This window comes from Trichomycterus rosablanca, chromosome 9, assembly GCF_030014385.1.
Source record: "Trichomycterus rosablanca isolate fTriRos1 chromosome 9, fTriRos1.hap1, whole genome shotgun sequence".
In the NCBI taxonomy this organism is placed as follows: domain Eukaryota; kingdom Metazoa; phylum Chordata; class Actinopteri; order Siluriformes; family Trichomycteridae; genus Trichomycterus; species Trichomycterus rosablanca.
The window spans coordinates 1135477-1157142 of record NC_085996.1 but is presented as its reverse complement, the minus strand read 5'-3'; the positions used below and the strand labels follow the sequence as shown (position 1 = coordinate 1157142).

Genomic DNA, 21666 nt, shown 5'->3' with positions numbered 1-21666 from the left:
TCTTCCAGAATGGTCCTGTATTTGGCTCCATCCATCTTCCCATCAATTTTAACCATCTTCCCTGTCCCTGCTGAAGAAAAGCAGGCCCAAACCATGATGCTGCCACCACCATGTTTGACAGTGGGGATGGTGTGTTCAGGGTGATGAGCTGTGTTGCTTTTACGCCAAACATAACGTTTTGCATTGTGGCCAAAAAGTTCGATTTTGGTTTCATCTGACCAGAGCACCTTCTTCCACATGCTTGGTGTGTCTCCCAGGTGACTTTTTATAGATATCTTTGAGAAATGGCTTTCTTCTTGCCACTCTTCCATAAAGGCCAGATTTGTGCAGTGTACGACTGATTGTTGTCCTATGGACAGAGTCTCCCACCTCAGCTGTAGATCTCTGCAGTTCATTCAGAGTGATCATGGGCCTCTTGGCTGCATCTCTGATCAGTCTTCTCCTTGTTTGAGCTGAAAGTTTAGAGGGACGGCCGGGTCTTGGTAGATTTGCAGTGGTCTGATACTCCTTCCATTTCAATATGATCGCTTGCACAGTGCTCCTTGAGATGTTTAAAGCTTGGGAAATCTTTTTGTATCCAAATCCGGCTTTAAACTTCTCCACAACAGTATCTCGGACCTGCCTGGTGTGTTCCTTGGTCTTCATGATGCTCTCTGCACTTTAAACAGAACTCTGAGACTGTCACAGAGCAGGTGCATTTATACGGAGACTTGATTACACACAGGTGGATTCTATTTATCACCATCAGTCATTTAGGTCAACATTGGATCATTCAGAGATCCTCACTGAACTTCTGGAGTGAGTTTGCTGCACTGAAAGTAAAGGGGCTGAATAATATTGCACGCCCCACTTTTCAGGTTTTTATTTCTAAAAAAAGTTTAAAATATCCAATAAATTTCGTTCTATTTCACGATTGTGTCCCACTTGTTGTTGATTCTTCACAAAAAATTACAATTTCATATCGTTATGTTTGAAGCCTGAAATGTGGCAAAAGGTTGAAAAGTTCAAGGGGGCTGAATACTTTTGCAAGGCACTGTATATGTGTTTAGGGTTAGTTATGTTGTTGGTGTTGGTGTTTAGGGTTAGTTAGGTTGTTGGTGCTGGTATAGGTGTTTAGGGTTAGTTAGGTTGTTGGTGCTGGTATAGATGTTTAGGGTTAGTTAGGTTGTTGGTGTTGGTGTTTAGGGTTAGTTAGGTTGTTGGTGCTGGTATAGGTGTTTAGGGTTAGTTAGGTTGTTGGTGCTGGTATAGATGTTTAGGGTTAGTTAGGTTGTTGGTGTTGGTATAGGGTTTTAGGGTTAGTTAGGGTTTGGTGTTAGTATAGGTGTTCAGGGTTAGTTAGGTTTTGTTACTGGTATAGGTGTTTAGGGTTAGTTAGGGTTTGGTGTTGGTGGTTTAGGGTTTTGGTGCTGGTATAGGTGTTTAGGGTTAGTTAGGTTGTTGGTACTGGTGGTTTAGGGTTGTTGGTGTTGGTTAGTTAGGTTGTTGGTGTTGGTATAGGGGTTTAGGGTTAGTTAGGTTGTTGGTGTTGGTATAGGTGTTCAGGGTTAGTTTAGGGTTAGTTAGGTTGTTGGTACTGGTGGTTTAGGGTTGTTGGTGTTGGTTAGTTATACGGCGGCTGACCTGGCGGTGGCGGTGTAGCGTCGTGTTTCTCCGGCATTCCCCAGCACACAGGCAGCGAAGAAGAGGATTCAGCCGAAGAAGAGGAAGAAGAAGAAAAAGGAGCCCGTTGCGTTTGTGCTCGACGCTCCGGATTCTGTAATAAAGTCTCAGTTTTATTATCCGGGGCTAAAAAATCAGAGTAAATTTATCCAACCCGCCGTTTAATTCCGGATTATTGATGTGTGGAGGCCGGAGCGGGAGGAGTGACGATAACGGAGCGCTCAGTAGTTCTGACATCATCACACCGGGATTAATCTGATAAATCATCCGCTCATCTCATCCACTCATCCCCGGAGTACAGCTGCATGATTCTCCTCTGCTTCTACTCCAGCGGGATTGATTAAGCCATGGATGGATCGATTGAATTATTGATTGATTGATCGGCGGGACCTGATGCGGACTCGCTCGCGGTTGACATGGCAACGGGACCGGATTATATAAATAAAGTCTAATCTACAGTGATCAATCAATCCCGATCAGATTCATCACCTCCATGTGACTGATCACCACTGATCCTCCTGTTCCAGCTCAGTCCAGCTGGATCAATTCTCCTCCCACACTTCTGCGTTTACTCCCACTGTGAGTACTAATCCCCCTTATTATTATTATTATTATTATTATTATTATTATATATGTGAGTACTAATCCCTATTATTATTATTATTATTATTATTATTATATATGTGAGTACTAATCCCCATTATTATTATTATTATATATGTGAGTACTAATCCCCATTATTATTATTATTATTATTATTATTATTATTATTATATATGTGAGTACTAATCCCTATTATTATTATTATTATTATTATTATTATTATTATATATGTGAGTACTAATCCCTATTATTATTATTATTATTATTATTATTATTATTATTATTATTATTATTATTATATATGTGAGTACTAATCCCTATTATTATTATTATTATTATTATTATTATTATTATTATTATTATTATATATGTGAGTACTAATCCCTATTATTATTATTATTATTATTATTATTATTATATATGTGAGTACTAATCCCCATTATTATTATTATTATTATTATTATTATATGTGAGTACTAATCCCCCTTATTATTATTATTATTATTATTATTATTATATATGTGAGTACTAATCCCTATTATTATTATTATTATTATTATTATTATATATGTGAGTACTAATCCCCATTATTATTATTATTATATATGTGAGTACTAATCCCCATTATTATTATTATTATTATTATTATTATTATTATTATATACAGTGTATCACAAAAGTGAGTACACCCCTCACATTTCTGCAAATATTTCATTATATCTTTTTATGGGACAACACTATAGACATGAAACTTGGATATAACTTAGAGTAGTCAGTGTACAGCTTGTATAGCAGTGTAGATTTACTGTCTTCTGAAAATAACTCAACACACAGCCATTAATGTCTAAATAGCTGGCAACATAAGTGAGTACACCCCACAGTGAACATGTCCAAATTGTGCCCAAATGTGTCGTTGTCCCTCCATGGTGTCATGTGTCAAGGTCCCAGGTGTAAATGGGGAGCAGGGCTGTTAAAATTGGTGTTTTGGGTACAATTCTCTCATACTGGCCACTGGATATTCAACATGGCACCTCATGGCAAAGAACTCTCTGAGGATGTGAGAAATAGAATTGTTGCTCTCCACAAAGATGGCCTGGGCTATAAGAAGATTGCTAACACCCTGAAACTGAGCTACAGCATGGTGGCCAAGGTCATACAGCGGTTTTCCAGGACAGGTTCCACTCGGAACAGGCTTCGCCAGGGTCGACCAAAGAAGTTGAGTCCACGTGTTCGGCGTCATATCCAGAGGTTGGCTTTAAAAAATAGACACATGAGTGCTGCCAGCATTGCTGCAGAGGTTGAAGACGTGGGAGGTCAGCCTGTCAGTGCTCAGACCATACGCCGCACACTGCATCAACTCGGTCTGCATGGTCGTCATCCCAGAAGGAAGCTGACGCACAAGAAAGCCCGCAAACAGTTTGCTGAAGACAAGCAGTCCAAGAACATGGATTACTGGAATGCCCTGTGGTCTGACGAGACCAAGATAAACTTGTTTGGCTCAGATGGTGTCCAGCATGTGTGGCGGCGCCCTGGTGAGAAGTACCAAGACAACTGTATCTTGCCTACAGTCAAGCATGGTGGTGGTAGCATCATGGTCTTGGGCTGCATGAGTGTTGCTGGCACTGGGGAGCTGCAGTTCATTGAGGGAAACATGAATTCCAACATGTACTGTGACATTCTGAAACAGAGCATGATCCCCTCCCTTCTAAAACTGGGCCTCATGGCAGTTTTCCAACAGGATAACGACCCCAAACACAACCTCCAAGATGACAACTGCCTTGCTGAGGAAGCTGAAGGTAAAGGTGATGGACTAAACCCAATTGAGCACCTGTGGCGCATCCTCAAGTGGAAGGTGGAGGAGTTCAAGGTGTCTAACATCCACCAGCTCCGTGATGTCATCATGGAGGAGTGTAAGAGGATTCCAGTAGCAACCTGTGCAGCTCTGGTGAATTCCATGCCCAGGAGGGTTAAGGCAGTGCTGGATAATAATGGTGGTCACACAAAATATTGTCACTTTGGGCACAATTTGGACATGTTCACTGTGGGGTGTACTCACTTATGTTGCCAGCCATTTAGATATTAATGGCTGTGTGTTGAGTTATTTTCAGAAGACAGTAAATCTACACTGCTATACAAGTTGTACACTGACTACTCTAAGTTATATCCAAGTTTCATGTCTATAGTGTTGTCCCATGAAAAGATATAATAAAATATTTGCAGAAATGTGAGGGGTGTACTCACTTTTGTGATACACTGTATGTGAGTACTAATCCCTATTATTATTATTATTATTATTATTATTATTATATATGTGAGTACTAATCCCTATTATTATTATTATTATTATTATTATTATTATTATTATTATTATTATATATGTGAGTACTAATCCCTATTATTATTATTATTATTATTATTATTATTATTATTATTATTATTATATATGTGAGTACTAATCCCTATTATTATTATTATTATTATTATTATTATTATATATGTGAGTACTAATCCCCATTATTATTATTATTATATATGTGAGTACTAATCCCCCTTATTATTATTATTATTATTATTATTATTATTATTATTATTATATATGTGAGTACTAATCCCTATTATTATTATTATTATTATTATTATTATATATGTGAGTACTAATCCCCATTATTATTATTATTATATATGTGAGTACTAATCCCCCTTATTATTATTATTATTATTATTATTATTATTATATATGTGAGTACTAATCCCTATTATTAATATTATTATCATTATATATGTGAGTACTAATCCCCATTATTATTATTATTATTATTATTATTATTATATATGTGAGTACTAATCCCCATTATTATTATTATTATTATTATTATTATTATTATTATTATTATTATTATTATATATGTGAGTACTAATCCCTGTTATTATTATTATTATTATTATATATGTGAGTACTAATCCCCATTATTATTATTATTATTATTATTATATATGTGAGTACTAACCCCCCTTATTATTATTATTATTATTATTATTATATATGTCAGTACTAACCCCCCTTATTATTATTATTATTATTATTATATATGTCAGTACTAATCTCCCTTATTATTATTATTATTATATATGTGAGTACTAATCCCCATTATTATTATATATGTGAGTACTAACCCCCCTTATTATTATTATTATTATTATTATATATGTGAGTACTAATCCCCATTTTTTATTATTATTATTATTATTATTATTACTACATATGTGAGTACTAATCCCCCTTATTATTATTATTATTATTATTATATATGTGAGTACTAATCCCCATTTTTTTTTTTTTATTATTATTATTATTTTTTTATTTTATTTTATTATTACTACATACAGTATGTGAGTACTAATCCCCCTTTTTATTATTATTATATATGTGAGTACTAATCCCATTATTATTATTATATTATTATTATTATTATATATGTGAGTACTAATCCCTATTATTATTATTATAATATATGTGAGTGCTAATCCCCTTATTGTTATTATATACACAACACTCCCACTGAGTACTAATCCCCATTATTATTATTATATATGTGAGTACTAATCCCCCTATTATTATTATTATTATTGTTGCTATATACACAACACTCACTGAGTACTAATCCCCAAATATTATTATTATGATTTATTATTATTATTTTTATGATTATTTATTATATACAACACTCCCAATGTGAGTACTTTTCCCCCTTATTTCTATATATGTGAGTACTAATCCCATTATTATTATTATTATTAAATATACAACACTTCCACAGTAAGTACTAATCCCCCTTATTATTATTATTATTATTATTAGTAGTAGTAGTAGTAGTAGTAGTATTATTATATAAACAAAAATCTCACTGAGTACTAATCCCCTTTATTATTATTATTATTATTTAATATATATACAACACTCACTGTGAGTACTAATCCCCAATTATTATTATTATTATCATTATATATGTGAGTACTAATCCCCATTATTATTATTATTATTATTATTATTATTATATATGTGAGTACTAATCCCCATTATTATTATTATTATTATTATTATTATTATTATTATTATTATTATTATTATATATGTGAGTACTAATCCCTGTTATTATTATTATTATTATTATATATGTGAGTACTAATCCCCATTATTATTATTATTATTATTATTATATATGTGAGTACTAACCCCCCTTATTATTATTATTATTATTATTATTATATATGTCAGTACTAACCCCCCTTATTATTATTATTATTATTATTATATATGTCAGTACTAATCTCCCTTATTATTATTATTATTATTATATATGTGAGTACTAATCCCCATTATTATTATATATGTGAGTACTAACCCCCCTTATTATTATTATTATTATTATTATATATGTGAGTACTAATCCCCATTTATTATTTTTGCTTCTAGTTTAGTGACTTATTCTCTACATTCTGTGTTTAGCGTTAGCTCTGTATGTTCCTCTGTTCATTTATTTGTATTAATGGATTTACAGTTCCTTTATTCATGGGAAAATCTGTGATCCTATAATAACAGGGCAGTTTGAAACCATCTGGGTTTATGCTTGCATATTGAGGTGTATTTGAAAGATAAAATAGAGCATGAGCAACAGTGAACTACGTAACATGTCAAATTAGTTTTTAATTTAGATTTTTACCTTTTCTGTGCTGTTAAATTTAAAAAGTTGCCAGTGGCATGGTAAGAAGGGCAAGAAGGAATGCCTTTCCTTTCTTTGTGGAGTTTGCATGTTATCTCTGTGGGTTTCCTCCAGGTGCTTCGGTTTTCTCCCACAGTACAAAGACATGCAGTTATGAAAACTGGAGCTACTAGAAATGACCCTTAGTGTGACTGTGTGTCCTGTGATGGACTGGTGACTTGTCCTGAGTGTTTTCTGCCTTTCTCCCAATTAATCCGACCCACCGTGACCCTGACCAGGATAATGCGGTGGTAAAGCAGTCGATGAATGTATGAATTTTGAATGCCACGCCGTGACCATATGGTCAAAAGTGCATGGACACCCCTCCTAATTATGTATTTCATTGTGACTTTACAGATGTATAGAATTAATTTATAATATACATTGTGCCAACAGTCTGGGGAAGTCCCTTTTTCTGTTCCAGGATAACTGTGCAATTGTGCAGAAAACAAGATTCATAAAGATATTGGTTTAAAAAATTTTCTGGTGGCTCGGTGGGTAGCACTGTCGCCTCACAGCAAGAAGGTCCTTTGTCTGCGTGGGTTTCCTCCGGGAGCTCCGGTTTCCACCCACAGTCCAAAAACATGCAGTCAGGTTAACTGGGCATACTGAATTGCCCTATAGGTGAATGGGTGTGTACGCCCTGCCATGGACTGGTGCACAGTCCAGGGTGTTACTGTGTGCCTTGCGCCCATTGAAAAGCTGGGATAGGCTCCAGCACCCCCCTGCGACCCTGATTGGATAAGCGGTTAAGAAAGTGAGTGAGTGAGCTATGTTGGCCTTGTCCTGACCTTAATCCCACTGAACATCTTTGAGATAAACGAATAGGAACGTGGACTGTGAGGCCTTTTCCATCAACATCAGCGTCTGAAATGTCAGCAAACGTCTCAGAGGAGTGAAGGCTCTCAAGTGAGGAGGCTTTAAATGAAAATCCAGCTCTTTCAGAATTGGATGTCCAACAAACTCACGGTCAAAGTCAGTGAGTGTGGAGTCATGTGGTTTAGTCTTGCTAATTACACTTCTGGGCAACAAAAGACGGAACCGAATGAGCACGTTTGAGGATTCGTTTGCCTGATGTGTTACATAAAGAAGTAAAGATTTGTCCACCCCTGTTATTTAGAATAAAGTTTAAAAGCTAATAGTGTTCTTCAGTAAAACTGGCATCTTAAGTAAATGTAATTTGAGGATCTGGTTGGTCTGCTCAGCTCAGCTCAGGCTGCAGATAAACACTCGTATGAATGAAGAGCCCTTTGACATGAAAGACATCTCGTCCTCTTTGATCTCATCAAACACACTCATCGATTCTTCTCCTGGTGAGCCTCGCTCTCCGACACGCACGGACGTCGGGTCACACACGTTCTGTCAATCAGTCCGGCGAGGGCTGTCATGAGCACTCTGGGTTTGTGGTTACCGTGGTAACAGAGCGAACGTTGTTCCTGTCGAGTCAGGATGTCGGTGTGTGTGGTACGCTGGTGGAAGTAAACACACACAGTGTTCTGCTACGTGTTTGGGTACAGCCGGAGCGGAACATGCCAGTTTACAATGTGGTTCAAACGTGTGTTTACTGAACGTGAGAAGTGAAGTGAGTGTTCCGAGTACAGTAAGATAAGCGACAGTGTTTAACAGGCTGAAATGCACCGCCTGGCTCCGTGCCGTGTCTAATAAAACTTTCCACACGTCTACACCGATGAGTAGGATCCTACTTAATTCACGGGACCTTTTTTTTTTCTTTAAATCACAGATATTACAGGTTTTTTTCACACAGCACAGCTACCTTAACAGTTGAATGTAAACCTAAAACATCCAGCAACAATGCAAGGTTCTGTCTCAAATACGAAAATTTGACACCCTCCCTTTGCATCCAAACTCAGTTACCCCAGTCGTGTTTTTAGCTCTTTAGACTTCAAAATCTTGGACATTTTGACTAAGCGAATGCTAACTGAATTGCCGTAGGATTGCTAGGCCGCCTCGTAGTGCAAATTAACCAGTAAACGTGAGAACGCTTGATTGCTACACGAATGGCCGCTTTGTGCTGGCATCATCATAAACAAACACTGGCTTGCTTGCTGCACAAGGGCAGTGATAGCTCAGTGGTTAAGGTACTGGACTAGTAATCAAAAGGTTGCCGGTTCAAGCCCCACCACCACCGAGTTAGCACTGTTGGGTACTTGAGCAAGGCTCTTAATCCTCAATTGCTCAAAATTGTGTTCAGTCATAAATGTAAGTCGGTTTATATAAAACCCCGTCCAACCTTCCCTCCCTCAAACACGGCCAGGTGTGTTTGTGTGGATGCCCGGCCAGGTCGGTGGCTCTGCCGAGATTAGAACCGGCTAGAATCAGTGTGATTCTTTCAAAACGCTGCTTAGCTTATGTAATTTAATTTAACATGAAACAGAATTAGTCTCAGGCACAACAGATAAGACAATGCACTTTTTACGTTTACTACCCAACTAATAATAATAAGGACAGCAAAAACACCACATTTAAACCATTACAGGCTCGAGGCGTTCTGTAGTTCGTTTTGGCTCGGCTCTCTGAGGTCTTACTTATCAAGATAGTAACGAGAAGAGGACTTGTCACCTTTCACTGACCATGAACAATGAGTGGTTTATCAGATGTGGATGAGGGTGGTGAAACCAGTCTCACCGGTGTGCCTGCTCAGACGAGTTTGACTTCTCACCTCTATATCAAATGAACGTCTTTAAGAATTGTAGATCAGAACTACACGACGCGATCTTTAATGACGAATCATGGTGTAGATCCTGTGTTAGCGCAGCAGGAGGCTGTTACACTCCAGTCCCACAATGCACTGAGAAGCCTCCAGTGATGGAACAGATATCCTGTTACATTAATACTCCTGAGGTCTTAAATTACTTGTCCAGTCAAATTAATGTGTGTAGTGTATTTCACAGTGAACACAGTCTCACAACAACTCGTCACAATTCCAGGTTCAATAACCTCAAACCTCAAAGCCTAGCACCACAGTAACAAGGAAAAACTCCCAATTATTATCAGGACAAAAACACTCCTTCCTTTTCTAAGCACCAGCGTATTAGTAAAAAAAATCTGAATGTACTTTGAGGTGGATGGCAGCATGCACTGCACTGTTCAGCCCAGCACCAAGTGTGTTTTTTTGTTGTTGTTTTGGGTTTTTTTGGCTGCTCACATATTTAAATGTCACCACAGTGAATCACTCAGATCTGCACACCTGATCTGGTACACTTTTTACCCTTGATGCCCTTCTTCATGTGATTTTGAATTAAATAGGGCAAGCATGGTGACCCAGCAGCGAAGCAAGCGGTCACTGTTTGTTTGTGGATTTGGCATGTTTATCGCTGGGCTGTTTTGCTGATTTCCCACAACCTCACAGAATACATGCAGAAGGTGTATTGGCTGCTTTAACTTCCCCCCCCTAGGTGTGAGTAAATAAGAAAGGTGAGTGTGTGCTGCCCTGCCGTTGATTGGCTGTTAGTACAGTGTGTATTCCTGCCCTGTTTTCAGTGTTTCTTCAGGCTTTGGGACCTACTGTGACCTTGACCAGGGTAAAGTATTTAGTGAAAGTATCCAGTGCATAGAAAAGTAGCTAGAAAGGCAGCAAGTGGTGCCGTACAACACCAGGGTTCTGGAGACCTGGGTTCAATCCTTATGTCCAGCTGTAGGGCCAGCTGTAGCCTAGTGGTTAAGGTACTGGACCAGTGATCAAAGGGTTGCTGGTTCAAGCCCCACCACTTCCAGGGTGCTGCTGTTGGGCCCTTGAGCAAGGCCCTTAACGCTCAATTGCTCAAACTGTATACTGTAACTGTAATGTAATGTAAAATGTCCAATCACTATCTGTGTCAGCGGGTTTAGTTAGTACTGTTTTCCCAGCTATATCTAAAAAAAAACCATGCCAGTAGGTAGATTGTCTGCTTTAAATGTTCCTTGAATGTGACTTCAAATTCACACAGTCACATGGTATGGTGCAGGGTGAGACAAAATATCGCGGTATGATGTCTGTGGCATATCGACCAGACCTACAGACCATGCCGACTCTGCACAGAGCTGGTATGATTGTGGTGCACCCTGCAGAACCCACTGATCCTCTTACCTCTGAGCGACGGCAGTGCTGACAGCTCCTCCGACAAACTGTTGCTCCGAAACCGGGACGAGCTCGAAGACTTCCGCTGCCTCTGCGCCTTGCGCACCGATTTGCGGGTGAAGCCGTCCACTTTCTCGGTCGCTGAGATGTTAGACATGGTTCGTCCGGAGCCACTTAATCAGGGAGAACTTGCAGACCTGTGGAGCAGCACGAGCACGAGCACGAGCACGAGCGCGGCGCGTGGCGCGGAGTCCGAACAGAAGCTTCTAGAGCCGCTCGCGCATTAGAATCCAAAAAATTGAAATTTATCGGAAATGTAACCGTCGTTCATGTCAAAGTCAACGGTCGCCTCAAAGTTCTGGTCTGAAGTTCTACTCGCAGCGTTACTGTAGGAAGTGATCCACAGGTTCACGGGGACGCTTAATGTGTTCTACAGGCGTGAAAGTCGCACATTTTGTACTGAAATAGCACTCCGTAAAACCGGTTTGTCTCTCCGTGTCAGTGCTCATCAATCCCCGGACGTTAGTTGAGGAATTTACAGCCCAGTCGCACCAACTACGGCTGAGTATTCCACACCAGGAACCACGAAAACTTCATTTAGACGGAAATGCTCCAGAGGTCAGTCGGTACACCCTGTATCCTCCCGCATTACCGGCCCTACAGCGCTGTTTAACCGAGAACTGACCTTTACTCTCCCAGTACCCGCACCAGAACCGGAGTCGAACTGACAGCTACTGTAATTCTAGCCTACAGCTCGGGCTCGGTGTGTCATCGATGAGCAGATCGTTCATCCAATCAGATTGAAGGGTGGGACCCTCCACGACCAATCAGATTCGCATTCAAACAGGTTCCACAAGCAAGCGGCTGTATCCTTATAACACAAATAAAACACTAGTACACTACTATTATAGGACGCATAAGGCCTCGTTTAATTCACTATATAGTGCACCTAAGTAGTGAGCGAGTTAGCATTTAAAGTTCTTTGATGTTTAGAGTCAAACACGATAAAGTTTTAGAGAAAAACATTCATAACAATAGTAAAAACAACAATAACAACAATAATAACAACTGAAGAAGCAGAAGAACCCTTATTGTCATTATACATGCGTACAATAATACATAAAATTTACTGTGACACTCTCCAAAAAAGACAAAAGAAGAAAAAATACATAACAACAAATATTAACAAATTAGGAACCAGTACAACTGAAGTATAAATTGCAAAAATAAATAAAATAAATGATGGGTATGTGTGTATAACGTGACTGTGATCAGATTAGGATATTTACATGGGTGGAAACGGTACAGTGCATTCTGAAAAAAGTCTGTAAAGCTACTATAACAACAGTAAAACAACAACAATAACAACAACAGTAATAACAATAATAAAACAGCTATAACAACAATACTAATCACAAAAACAATAACATTAATACCAGTAATAACATCAGTAATACCAATAATTATTATTGCAATAATAACAGCAATAACAATAATACTAATACTAATAACAAAAACAAGAATAACAACAATAAGAGCAAAAAATGATAATAATAATTGTTATTATTGTTGTTACTATTATCATACTTATTATTATTGTCATTATTATTGTTGTTAACATATTATTATCATATTGTTATCAAATTATTATTATTATTATTCTCCTCTTTTTTACTAATCCCTTTATCCTGGTTTGATCCTTAAGTGGGGCGGTCTGGGTCCTTTCTGTGTGGAGTTTGCATGTTCTCCCCGTGTCTGTGTGGGTTTCTTCCGGGAGCTCCGGTTTCCTCCCACAGTCCAAAGACGTGCAAGTGAGGTGAATTGGAGAGACTAAATTGTCCATGACTGTGTTTGATATTAAACTTGAACTGATGAATCTTAAATTCTGTCTACTGTGGGAAGAGCGCCACCTGGAAACACTGAACAGAGGAACAGATCGGAGCCTGAACAGTTTAAATAAATTATTCTGGGATTCTGGGAACCTCCTAATGTATCATGTCTGTTCATTTTAAATCATTCGTGATGTCTGCTTGGGCATCACAGCAGAGAAATGTGCACCAGTTTAGCACTCACTGAACTAATGATACAAAAACTTGCTAAATGACTGATAATGTGAACAAAGCCAAATAGTTTCAGCAGAAATGTTTAAACCGGGTTTTTCACATTTTTGTGTTGCCCTGTTCATCATCCAGTAACCTGCATGCTGTTGTTTCCCATGATGCCCTGAGGAAAACATTGGTGCACATCAATCAGGACCGGTTCAACTCAGAAACGTTTCAAAACATGCTGAAAGATCTACGTAGGTAATATTTAGAGAGTGTTTTCAATCTATACATTTATAACGTCAAAGGCTACAGCTGGTCAGCAGGTCTCTCTTTACATGTTGCAAGCTGCGTCTGTGATGGTACAGTGGTGGGCTAGCACATTATTGCAGTGCCAGTTGACCACTGCTCCACCTGAGCACCTAAACACATATTTAAGGAGGAATGAGCATCAAGATTCTTTACTATTAGGGTTGCCATACTACATTATGTGGGATCTGCGACCAAAAAGTATTTCTTAATATTTATATTTGGAACAGTCTGTGCTCAGATTGCGTCGAGACATGGGTTTTTGAGCTACAGCCACAGAGCTTAACCCACGTAAACAGGAAATGACAGTTGAATTACAGGTAGGCTATATCGCAACCGTGTGAAGAAATAAAAGTTGAACTTTATTTACAAGTTTGAGAACCAACAAGACGAATCAAACGCTGGTGTTGCAGAGCAAGCTGTCTTCTCTTACTTAATAAAAAAAGCTTGGAGAAACTCAGATTAAATATTATAAACCAAGGTCTGCATCCTGAAGGCTTAGCAGTTAATTAGAGCACTATAAATGGTATAGCTACACACTACAGTATTTATCAACAATATACAGTACAATAATTTTTTTTATTCACTTTTGAAAACAACCAGCATTAGTGAGCTAGATTAAATTTAATGCACTCAAAGGATAGACTGCATATACTGTAGACTGATAGACATTATATTATATATATTTGTGCCCGAGCGGTTTAGAGCACTGCAGCGAGTAAAAACAATCTCAGTGTAGAGAAGGGAAGCACAGATTTCCATGAGAACCCAGCGCACTAACAGTAGTGCTGACATTTACACTATTTTTATTTTCATTAAACTTCTCTGATGATAAAGATAAACAAAATATACAAATACAGCAGCAGACAAAGCAAAGGTCTACTGCTGCGTGTCCCAGACCGACCTTACCAGACATAACATTAGATCAGTAATACACCGGTATCATTCTGCAGACCTCCACTCCTGACCGACACGTGCAGTAATGACCACTGCTTTTCACCTGCATCAGGTGTGTTCATATGGCAATCTGTATCACACATGAAGTCACAGACTGATCTCCATTATTTACCATTTCTCTCCAGCGACCTCCGCCCCCAGACAGGTAGATAATACACCCCCCTTTACTGAAACTGATGAGTAGAGACCACACCCCCGTTCTGAGACTGACAGGTACAAAGACCACACCTCCCTCACTAGGAGTGATGGTTAGTGGTTGTACAATGAAAGTCGACAGTATAAAAGTTCAGACCTCAACCAGAGCGTCTGCGTTTAATTAATCACGTGTTACACACATCAACCGACAGCTAAAAATATTCTGTGTACAAAAACTTATTTACAGATAAAAACGATGTAGAAATTCACGCTGTAATCATACAGTTAGAAGCTTTGCAAATAAACTGTACAAACTGTAAAACAAAGTTCTGAAATAATCATACATTTACGATAAAGCATCCCTGTGCATCCAAGTGTTTAATTCGCTTTACAGATGTTCCTCCAGGAACACCGAGAGGAGAAACGTTCCTTAAGGAACGCACGAGTCCATGAATGCTCATAAAGTCTTATTTCTGTGGAGTTTTCTGAAAATAAGCAGAAATCTTTTTGGTAGAAGCTGGAGACGAGACCCTGTGAGACTGAGGAGACGACGTCCTCCTCCCGGACTGCGGAGAGCTCAACATCTGCACGAGACAAAAACACCAAAAATCAATAAACCAAAACTACAAAGATACACGATAAAGCCACAAGTATATATATACACCCCTGTTTTGATTTATAATCCATAACAAAGCAGCACTCACAGAGAGGGACGGGTGCGTCCTGCTGTCTTGCCTTTTGGCTGCGGTGGGACTCTTGGGCAGAGCCGCTCCGCTCTGAGCTTGCTTGAGTTTTCGGCTCATTGCTGAGAGCCAATCAGCTTTCAGCGGAGAGCTGTTCTCTTTATCAGCCTGAGCCGCCACGCCCGTCCTGTGCTCCCTCCCCTCAGTCACCTCTCCCTCCGCAGACTGGCTCAAAGTGCCCGCCGAACCCCGGCTCCTCTTACAGTCCGGATAGAGCTCCGTCACGCCATCGCTCTCGTCCTCCTCCGAGGTCACTCGGCTCGTGTCCAGCCGCCGTTTGGCACGCCGCTCCGGGCTGATGCCGTTCCTGACGGGGGTGGAGAGGGGAGCTTTGGTCTGGGAGGGGCGCAGGATTTCAGAGGGTGATGAGGTGACAGAGGAAAGAGGGAAGTCGGCGCCGCTGGGGGCACACGTGCCCGGGCGAGGGGACACCAGCGACTCGACACTGCCTGACCGGCAACTCCGAACTGGTGTTACATCCGCCAGAATGGCAGAACCTGAGGAGAGAGAGAGACAGATTCTCAGGTCAGGACATTTAAATCAGTGCTGCACAAAAAACTCAAGCCTTTGTTAGACCCTTGTACAAACGCCATGTGGTCCAATCCATTGAGCTACTGATCAGGAAAGGTGAAGACTAACATGGACGTTCTTCTGGACAGGTAAGAACAACCCTTATTTTCAAACTGCAACTTAATCTACATCACTATTAGATGCAAACACATGATAAATCCATTCTGTGTAGTCAAAAAAGCTCATGCTCACTCCTGCTGGTAACATCCTGGTACCAGATACCACAGGACTTCTTCAGATGTCTTAAATGGGTTAAAGATGTTCTGATGACATATTATTCAGGTGGTCCTGATGTCCGATTCCTCATTCCTACTGCTGTGATGGATACAGAGCTTTCTAGACCTACACTCGATGCAATCGAGCTAGTCCTATTTATATACGAAGTTTTTTATGCATTTTTCTCCCTTTTTTCCTTCAATTCAGCTCTGGGGACCCCGACAGCCTCCAAGCAAGGTATTCGGGTACGCAGAGACACGCCCCGATCTCTACGCTCCTCCACTCTCAGTACAGGCGCCCTGGGCAACTAAGGTCCTTACACAGCGTTGATAAGTCCACCCCTTAGTCCTAAGGGACGCAGAACCTGAGTTCAGAATCTCGGCACTGGTGTGCTAGCGGATTATCCCGCTGCGCCACCTGGGCGTGATTTAGACTTATTTATATAAGCACAAAACCTCTTCAGACTCTTTAGGTTTTCTCCCCAAACTCTTGCATTTTCCTCTTTGTCCTCCCAGTCCAGTCATTTCGAACCCCTTGAACTTTTTAACACATGCAGTCAAACCTGCTCCATTTACGTGAGTTAGAGCTTGAGTTGGGACCACAGTGGCGGTACCAGCCTGGCTGAGCACTAAACAGACACAACTGGTCGTGTCTGAAGGGAGGAAGGTCGGACAGAGATCTCTGTGTGAATGAATCCACCGCTGGCTGGTGTAAAGAAGCTCTCGGTCAGCCCGAAGTGGTGCAGGAGGCAGGGAACGTTGTAAAAGGGAATGAATGCACACACAAGCCCAACACACCCTATCTGTATGGGCACAGAGACATCACCAACAGCCATCAATCATTAAAGAAATGACTGCTCTCTTTACATCAACAAATTCTTAATCAATCTGTCAGTGCATGTTAACTTTTGACCTCACCTTTGAGTATATAAATAAACACTAGGCGCCTCCTGTGGTCAAAAAAAAAAAAAAAAATAAAAAATAAAAAATTATTAATACCACACGGTCTGGGGGGCGTCTGTATTTTGCGACGTGCCCATCCTACAAGGTTCGCTTCACCAAGGAAGGATTTCTCTCCGTCTGCACCCCGGCCGAGTCTCCAGATCCTCACTGTGTTATCATCAGAGCACGAAGCAATCTGCACACAGACACACACACACACACACACACACACACACACACACACACACACAGTATTTACACGGGACTGTATCTTCATCACCCAACATGCTTCTCCTCATCTCCATCTCTCTGGCTGAGATTTATTTACCTTTGTGAAGTCAGACGGACTCCAGGTGACCGACGTCACTTCCTGGCTGTGACCCTGGAGCATGACGGGAGCCTGAGCCGGGTCCGAGATCTGCACAGAGGGACATCATCAGCACCTCGCAGCAGAAAACTTTATAACGAAGGCAGATCGGACCGGTCACTCACCTTCCAGATGTGAGCGTGGTTGTCACTGGAACCGCTGGCCAAGAACTGGTCGTCAGGGCTCACGCTGGACTTCACGTAGAACGAGGAGTTGCGGTGGCCGTTGAACACAGCGACTGAGGACAAGGAGGAAAGAATCAATAAATAAAAAGAATATGTGTGCTCTAACCTGTATGTACCCATATAAAAAAGGCTAGTTTGAAAACTACATGGAACAGTGGTCATCTGGCAAGGTCAGGGCGTCATCCTATGCTGAAACCAACAAACCACCAAACCAGGTTTGCACTGAACTTGGCAGTGGTAGCTCAGCGGTTAAAATACTGGGCTAGTGATCAGAAGTTTGCCAGTTCATGCCCTACCACAGTCCCTGTTGGACCCCTGAGCAAGGCCCTCAATCCTAAATTTAACCCTAAATTGCTCGCATTGCCTTCGGTCACTGTTTTTTTTAAATAAATGTGTCAGCTTAATGTCCCAAAATAAAACTAGAAGACGTGTTGCTGAAACTACCCACAGACCTGGTGTGGTTTTCAATCCAGTGAGGTGGAACATGTAGATGTTGTCGTCAGTGCAGTTACAGAAGAGTCTGGAGCCGGAGGAGTCCATGGTCAGTCCTGAGTAACCTGAAACGAAAGGGAGAGGAAGAAGGATTCATGAATAACAAAGAATATAGGGTGACTGGTGTTTACAAGGAGAGGCCTAACATTTACTTTTAGTCTTCTCCCACTAGTGGGCGCCACAGGGAATTACTCATCTCCATCTTGTCCTGTTTTGAACATACTCCTGTCCCACTAACCACTTGCATGTCCTCCCCCACCACCTACAGACCTCCTGCTCCGTCTCAGCACCCTTCTCCTGATAGAACTCTCATCCCTTCTCTGCACATGCTCAGAATGTCTTAATCTGGCCTCCCTGACTTTGTCTCTGAAACATCCTCCCTGTGCCGTATTCAAACCTTTTGCTGCTGCACTCAATTCCTGTCCAGACTCCATAAACCAGGCCTTTATGGCAGGAGGCCATGGTTGAACACAAGGCATAATACTATCACAGCATCATGCCATGCACTGCTTGTCAGTGGCAAGGACGGGGAAGACTGGTAGAAAGCCAAGTATGGAAACATTTTCTGATTAAAATCTCAGACTGAGGCAACAATTCACCTTTTATCATGTCAATGACCCGAAGCATACAAATAAAACAACACTGGACCGGTTTAAGAACTAAAGCCCAGACTTAAACCACACAGTACTACAGAGAGACCTGAAGATGGCAGTTCACAGACCCTGAGCTTGAGCAGATCTGACCTAAATAATTGGATAAACTGCCCAAATCCAGATGTGTAAAGCTTGTAGAGACGAATCCAAAAATAGTCACAGCTGTATTTGATGCCGAAATAACTTCTACAAAGGGGCGAATAAATGGTCAGAATACTTTTCTGACTGATAGATAGATGGATGGATGGATGGATGGATGGATGGACGGACGGACGGACGGACGGACAGATAGATAGATGGATAGATAGATGGATAGATGGATGGATGGATGGATGGATGGATGGACGGACGGATGGATAGATAGATGGATGGATGGACAGACAGACAGACAGACGGACAGACAGACAGACAGACAGACAGACAGACAGACAGACAGATAGGAAAGGTCACAGTGTATTTATATACCTAGTTTGCGAGTGGAGGATCCTGGGTATTGATAGGTCTGCAGCGGGGTGGGGTTCTGATGGTACGCTGTGTAACTCTTCCGTAAATCCCACATCTTTATCGCTCTGTAGAGAAAACACAGCACAGAAACGTCTTGTTAACACATCGCTGCTGGGTCTGTCAGCAATTAACCAACAAGCGACATAAAAATCGCTGCTTGATTAGTTTAGTGGAGCTGCAGACTTATAGTGCTTTTTATGTATTTATATACTTATATATAAATCCTGAATGCTGGAGCTATTACACATTAAAACCCCTCAAGCACCCCCCCCCCCCCCCCCCCCCCCCAAACGTGTCTCTCTGTGTGCAATACGGTTCTCTGTGAGACTTAGAAGTGAGGCTCACTTGCAGATGAAAAGATACGGTTGACTTACCCGTCTACCGCTCCTGACGACACGAGCGTGTTTTCATCCCTGAAAAGAACCACTGTCACACCTCTCTGGGAGTCCTAGAGATCATCAAAGCACAATAAATATCCATTTACTGGAGGAAACTTCTAAACTTTTCATTGAATCAAATTTACCAAACGTACAGAATGACCTAACGGCCAGGTCGATAGCCCCACCTGGGATCTGAATTCGAGAGCTGGAGATGTCATCAAGCACCAAATTTCTGGACGTTTATTGATTAAAGCGGACTCACCACAGACGGAGGCATTCCTCTGGGCATGGCCCGCTTCTTCTTCGTCTGCGGCGTGCTTCTCTCCGTCTTCATGTGAGCTCCACTGATCTGCTTCATCTGCCTGTAGAAACCACCTAAAGCAGGAGGATCAATGAAGAGTCGGTGATGGTTCATATCAGCCGTTTTAGAACCGTACGCACCGGACTATTCACGAGAACCTTCTTACCTTTCTTACTACACCGCGTGTCCCACACCATGATGTTCCCGTCCCTGCCGCCGGTGCAGAACACCGCTGAGGGGGAGAAATGAAGAAAAAAGGGTCTCAGAACTGATGAGTGCATTTACCAAGCAAGGCACAGCTAATCAAACACCTTTAATGGATGGTACTGGATTATTAACATCAAGGGTGCTGCCCAAGACCCGGTCTAAGACCCTTAGGACCGCCGTGCCACCCAAGCACCCTCAACATGAACCCATGTGTACTGTACAGTACTGTAGGTGTTACCTTTCTCGTGTTTAGGGAAGGCCACGGTCTTCAGGCTGCACTGATGGCCCTTGAAGGTTCCCAGGAGCTCCCCGGTAACGACGTCCCACATACGAGCCGTCTGATCACCCGACGCCGTCACCTGCACACCGACACGACACACACAGTGAAAACGCTCCAGGGTCCACACGATTCATCAACACCGAATCAACGGCTCCTGGTTTCATTCACCGGGACGCTCGGACTCACCAAGCTGTTCGCTCCAGGAACCCACGAGATGTCGAACACTGCGTTATCATGAGCCATCCATTCTGCAGAAGAAACGGAAACACAGTGTTACTGATGCAAAAGTGTCATCCTGCAGCAACAGGTCATGAAGGACACGCGGTTCTACCGCTCTGTCTGCAGATGTCACCACAAGATAGGTATTATATTTTTATTTGCTTATTTTATCTTGTCACTATAATTTGGGCTATTTTATATTTTATTTTTATGGCTGCAAAGAACGTTAAGACTGTTCTTGTTACGTCTTGTGTAAGAATGTACAGATGTCTGTCAAATACGCATTAGAACGTCTATGCAATTGGGCAATCTGGTGGCACAGAATCTAATCTGGTATCTAATTAACTAACCCACCATAACTGAGATCCGAGGTTTGAATCTCAGCTGTGGTATTGACCAGGCGGGCACATACACAAGCTTAGAAGATTGTCTGTGTCTGAGGGTGGGAGGGTAAGAAGGATTTCTCATTACTGCTGCAACTGCGGCCTCTGTTGGCTGGTCGAACGTCGGAGAGCAGTGCCTGACTCGGTACGCAATACTGATCCCTGAATAAACCTGCTTCATGCAGGTGAAAAGAAGCGGTTGACAAATACACGTGCCAGAGGGACATGGGGTTTATGGAACAGTATTAAATACCAGGGAGGATTTTGGGGTGTATTAGACTGGAACGAGTGTGATCATGATGGTGATTTTGGGGGTGACGTTACCCTTCAGTACAGCGCTGCGTCTCTCTGTAGTCGTGTAGAGGCTGATGATTCCTTCCTCATTCGCTACAGCCAGAGTGCCGCCCTGTCCTGGAGCTACACAACACACACACACACGCACGCACACACACATTAGGGAAACAGCATACATCACTACCTCTAATGTGCCTATCCCACAAGATTCTGTCTCAAATAAGCATCATATACCGCCGGATTACAGTCCTGGTATCCAGGAACAAAGTTCTCACAAAGAATGGACAGTTAAACACATTGTGCTACCAACCTGGTCGGGCATCCTACAAAGGGGAACTGAAAAGGATGGGACTGACCGAGTTAGATTTTGTACACCGGTCAGCAG

The 21666-nt window shown here is 41.3% G+C and overlaps 2 protein-coding genes and 2 long non-coding RNA genes across 4 annotated transcripts in view; 2 read left to right on the top strand and 2 right to left on the bottom strand.

Moving 5' to 3' along the window:
• Positions 1-1164: 1164 nt before the first annotated feature.
• Positions 1165-11850, bottom strand: LOC134320213 (uncharacterized). The gene is made up of 2 exons (XR_010013614.1): positions 11113-11850; positions 1165-1756 (listed from the first exon to the last, which is right to left on the bottom strand). It is a non-coding gene; the product is annotated as an uncharacterized LOC134320213 (long non-coding RNA).
• LOC134320214 (uncharacterized) lies at positions 1754-15199 on the top strand. Its single transcript, XR_010013615.1, has 3 exons — positions 1754-2241; positions 13296-13406; positions 15061-15199. It is a non-coding gene; the product is annotated as an uncharacterized LOC134320214 (long non-coding RNA).
• LOC134320211 (denticleless protein homolog) overlaps positions 14685-21666 on the bottom strand; it is an 8359-nt gene continuing 1377 nt past the window's right edge. Inside the window, exons 3-15 of the mRNA XM_063001539.1 lie at positions 21312-21404; positions 20572-20633; positions 20344-20464; positions 20065-20130; positions 19860-19972; positions 19592-19665; positions 19179-19282; positions 18021-18125; positions 17509-17621; positions 17345-17434; positions 17074-17212; positions 15251-15786; positions 14685-15130 (exon numbers count right to left, since the gene is read on the bottom strand). Of these exons, the coding sequence (XP_062857609.1) occupies positions 15014-15130; positions 15251-15786; positions 17074-17212; positions 17345-17434; positions 17509-17621; positions 18021-18125; positions 19179-19282; positions 19592-19665; positions 19860-19972; positions 20065-20130; positions 20344-20464; positions 20572-20633; positions 21312-21404 (1733 nt within the window). The 3' untranslated portion in view covers positions 14685-15013. The remainder of the gene's footprint in view (positions 15131-15250; positions 15787-17073; positions 17213-17344; positions 17435-17508; positions 17622-18020; positions 18126-19178; positions 19283-19591; positions 19666-19859; positions 19973-20064; positions 20131-20343; positions 20465-20571; positions 20634-21311; positions 21405-21666) is intronic.
• LOC134320210 (integrator complex subunit 7-like) overlaps positions 20355-21666 on the top strand; it is a 24551-nt gene continuing 23239 nt past the window's right edge. The window contains exon 1 of the mRNA XM_063001537.1: positions 20355-20747. The gene's annotated coding sequence lies outside the window, so the exon portion shown is untranslated. The remainder of the gene's footprint in view (positions 20748-21666) is intronic.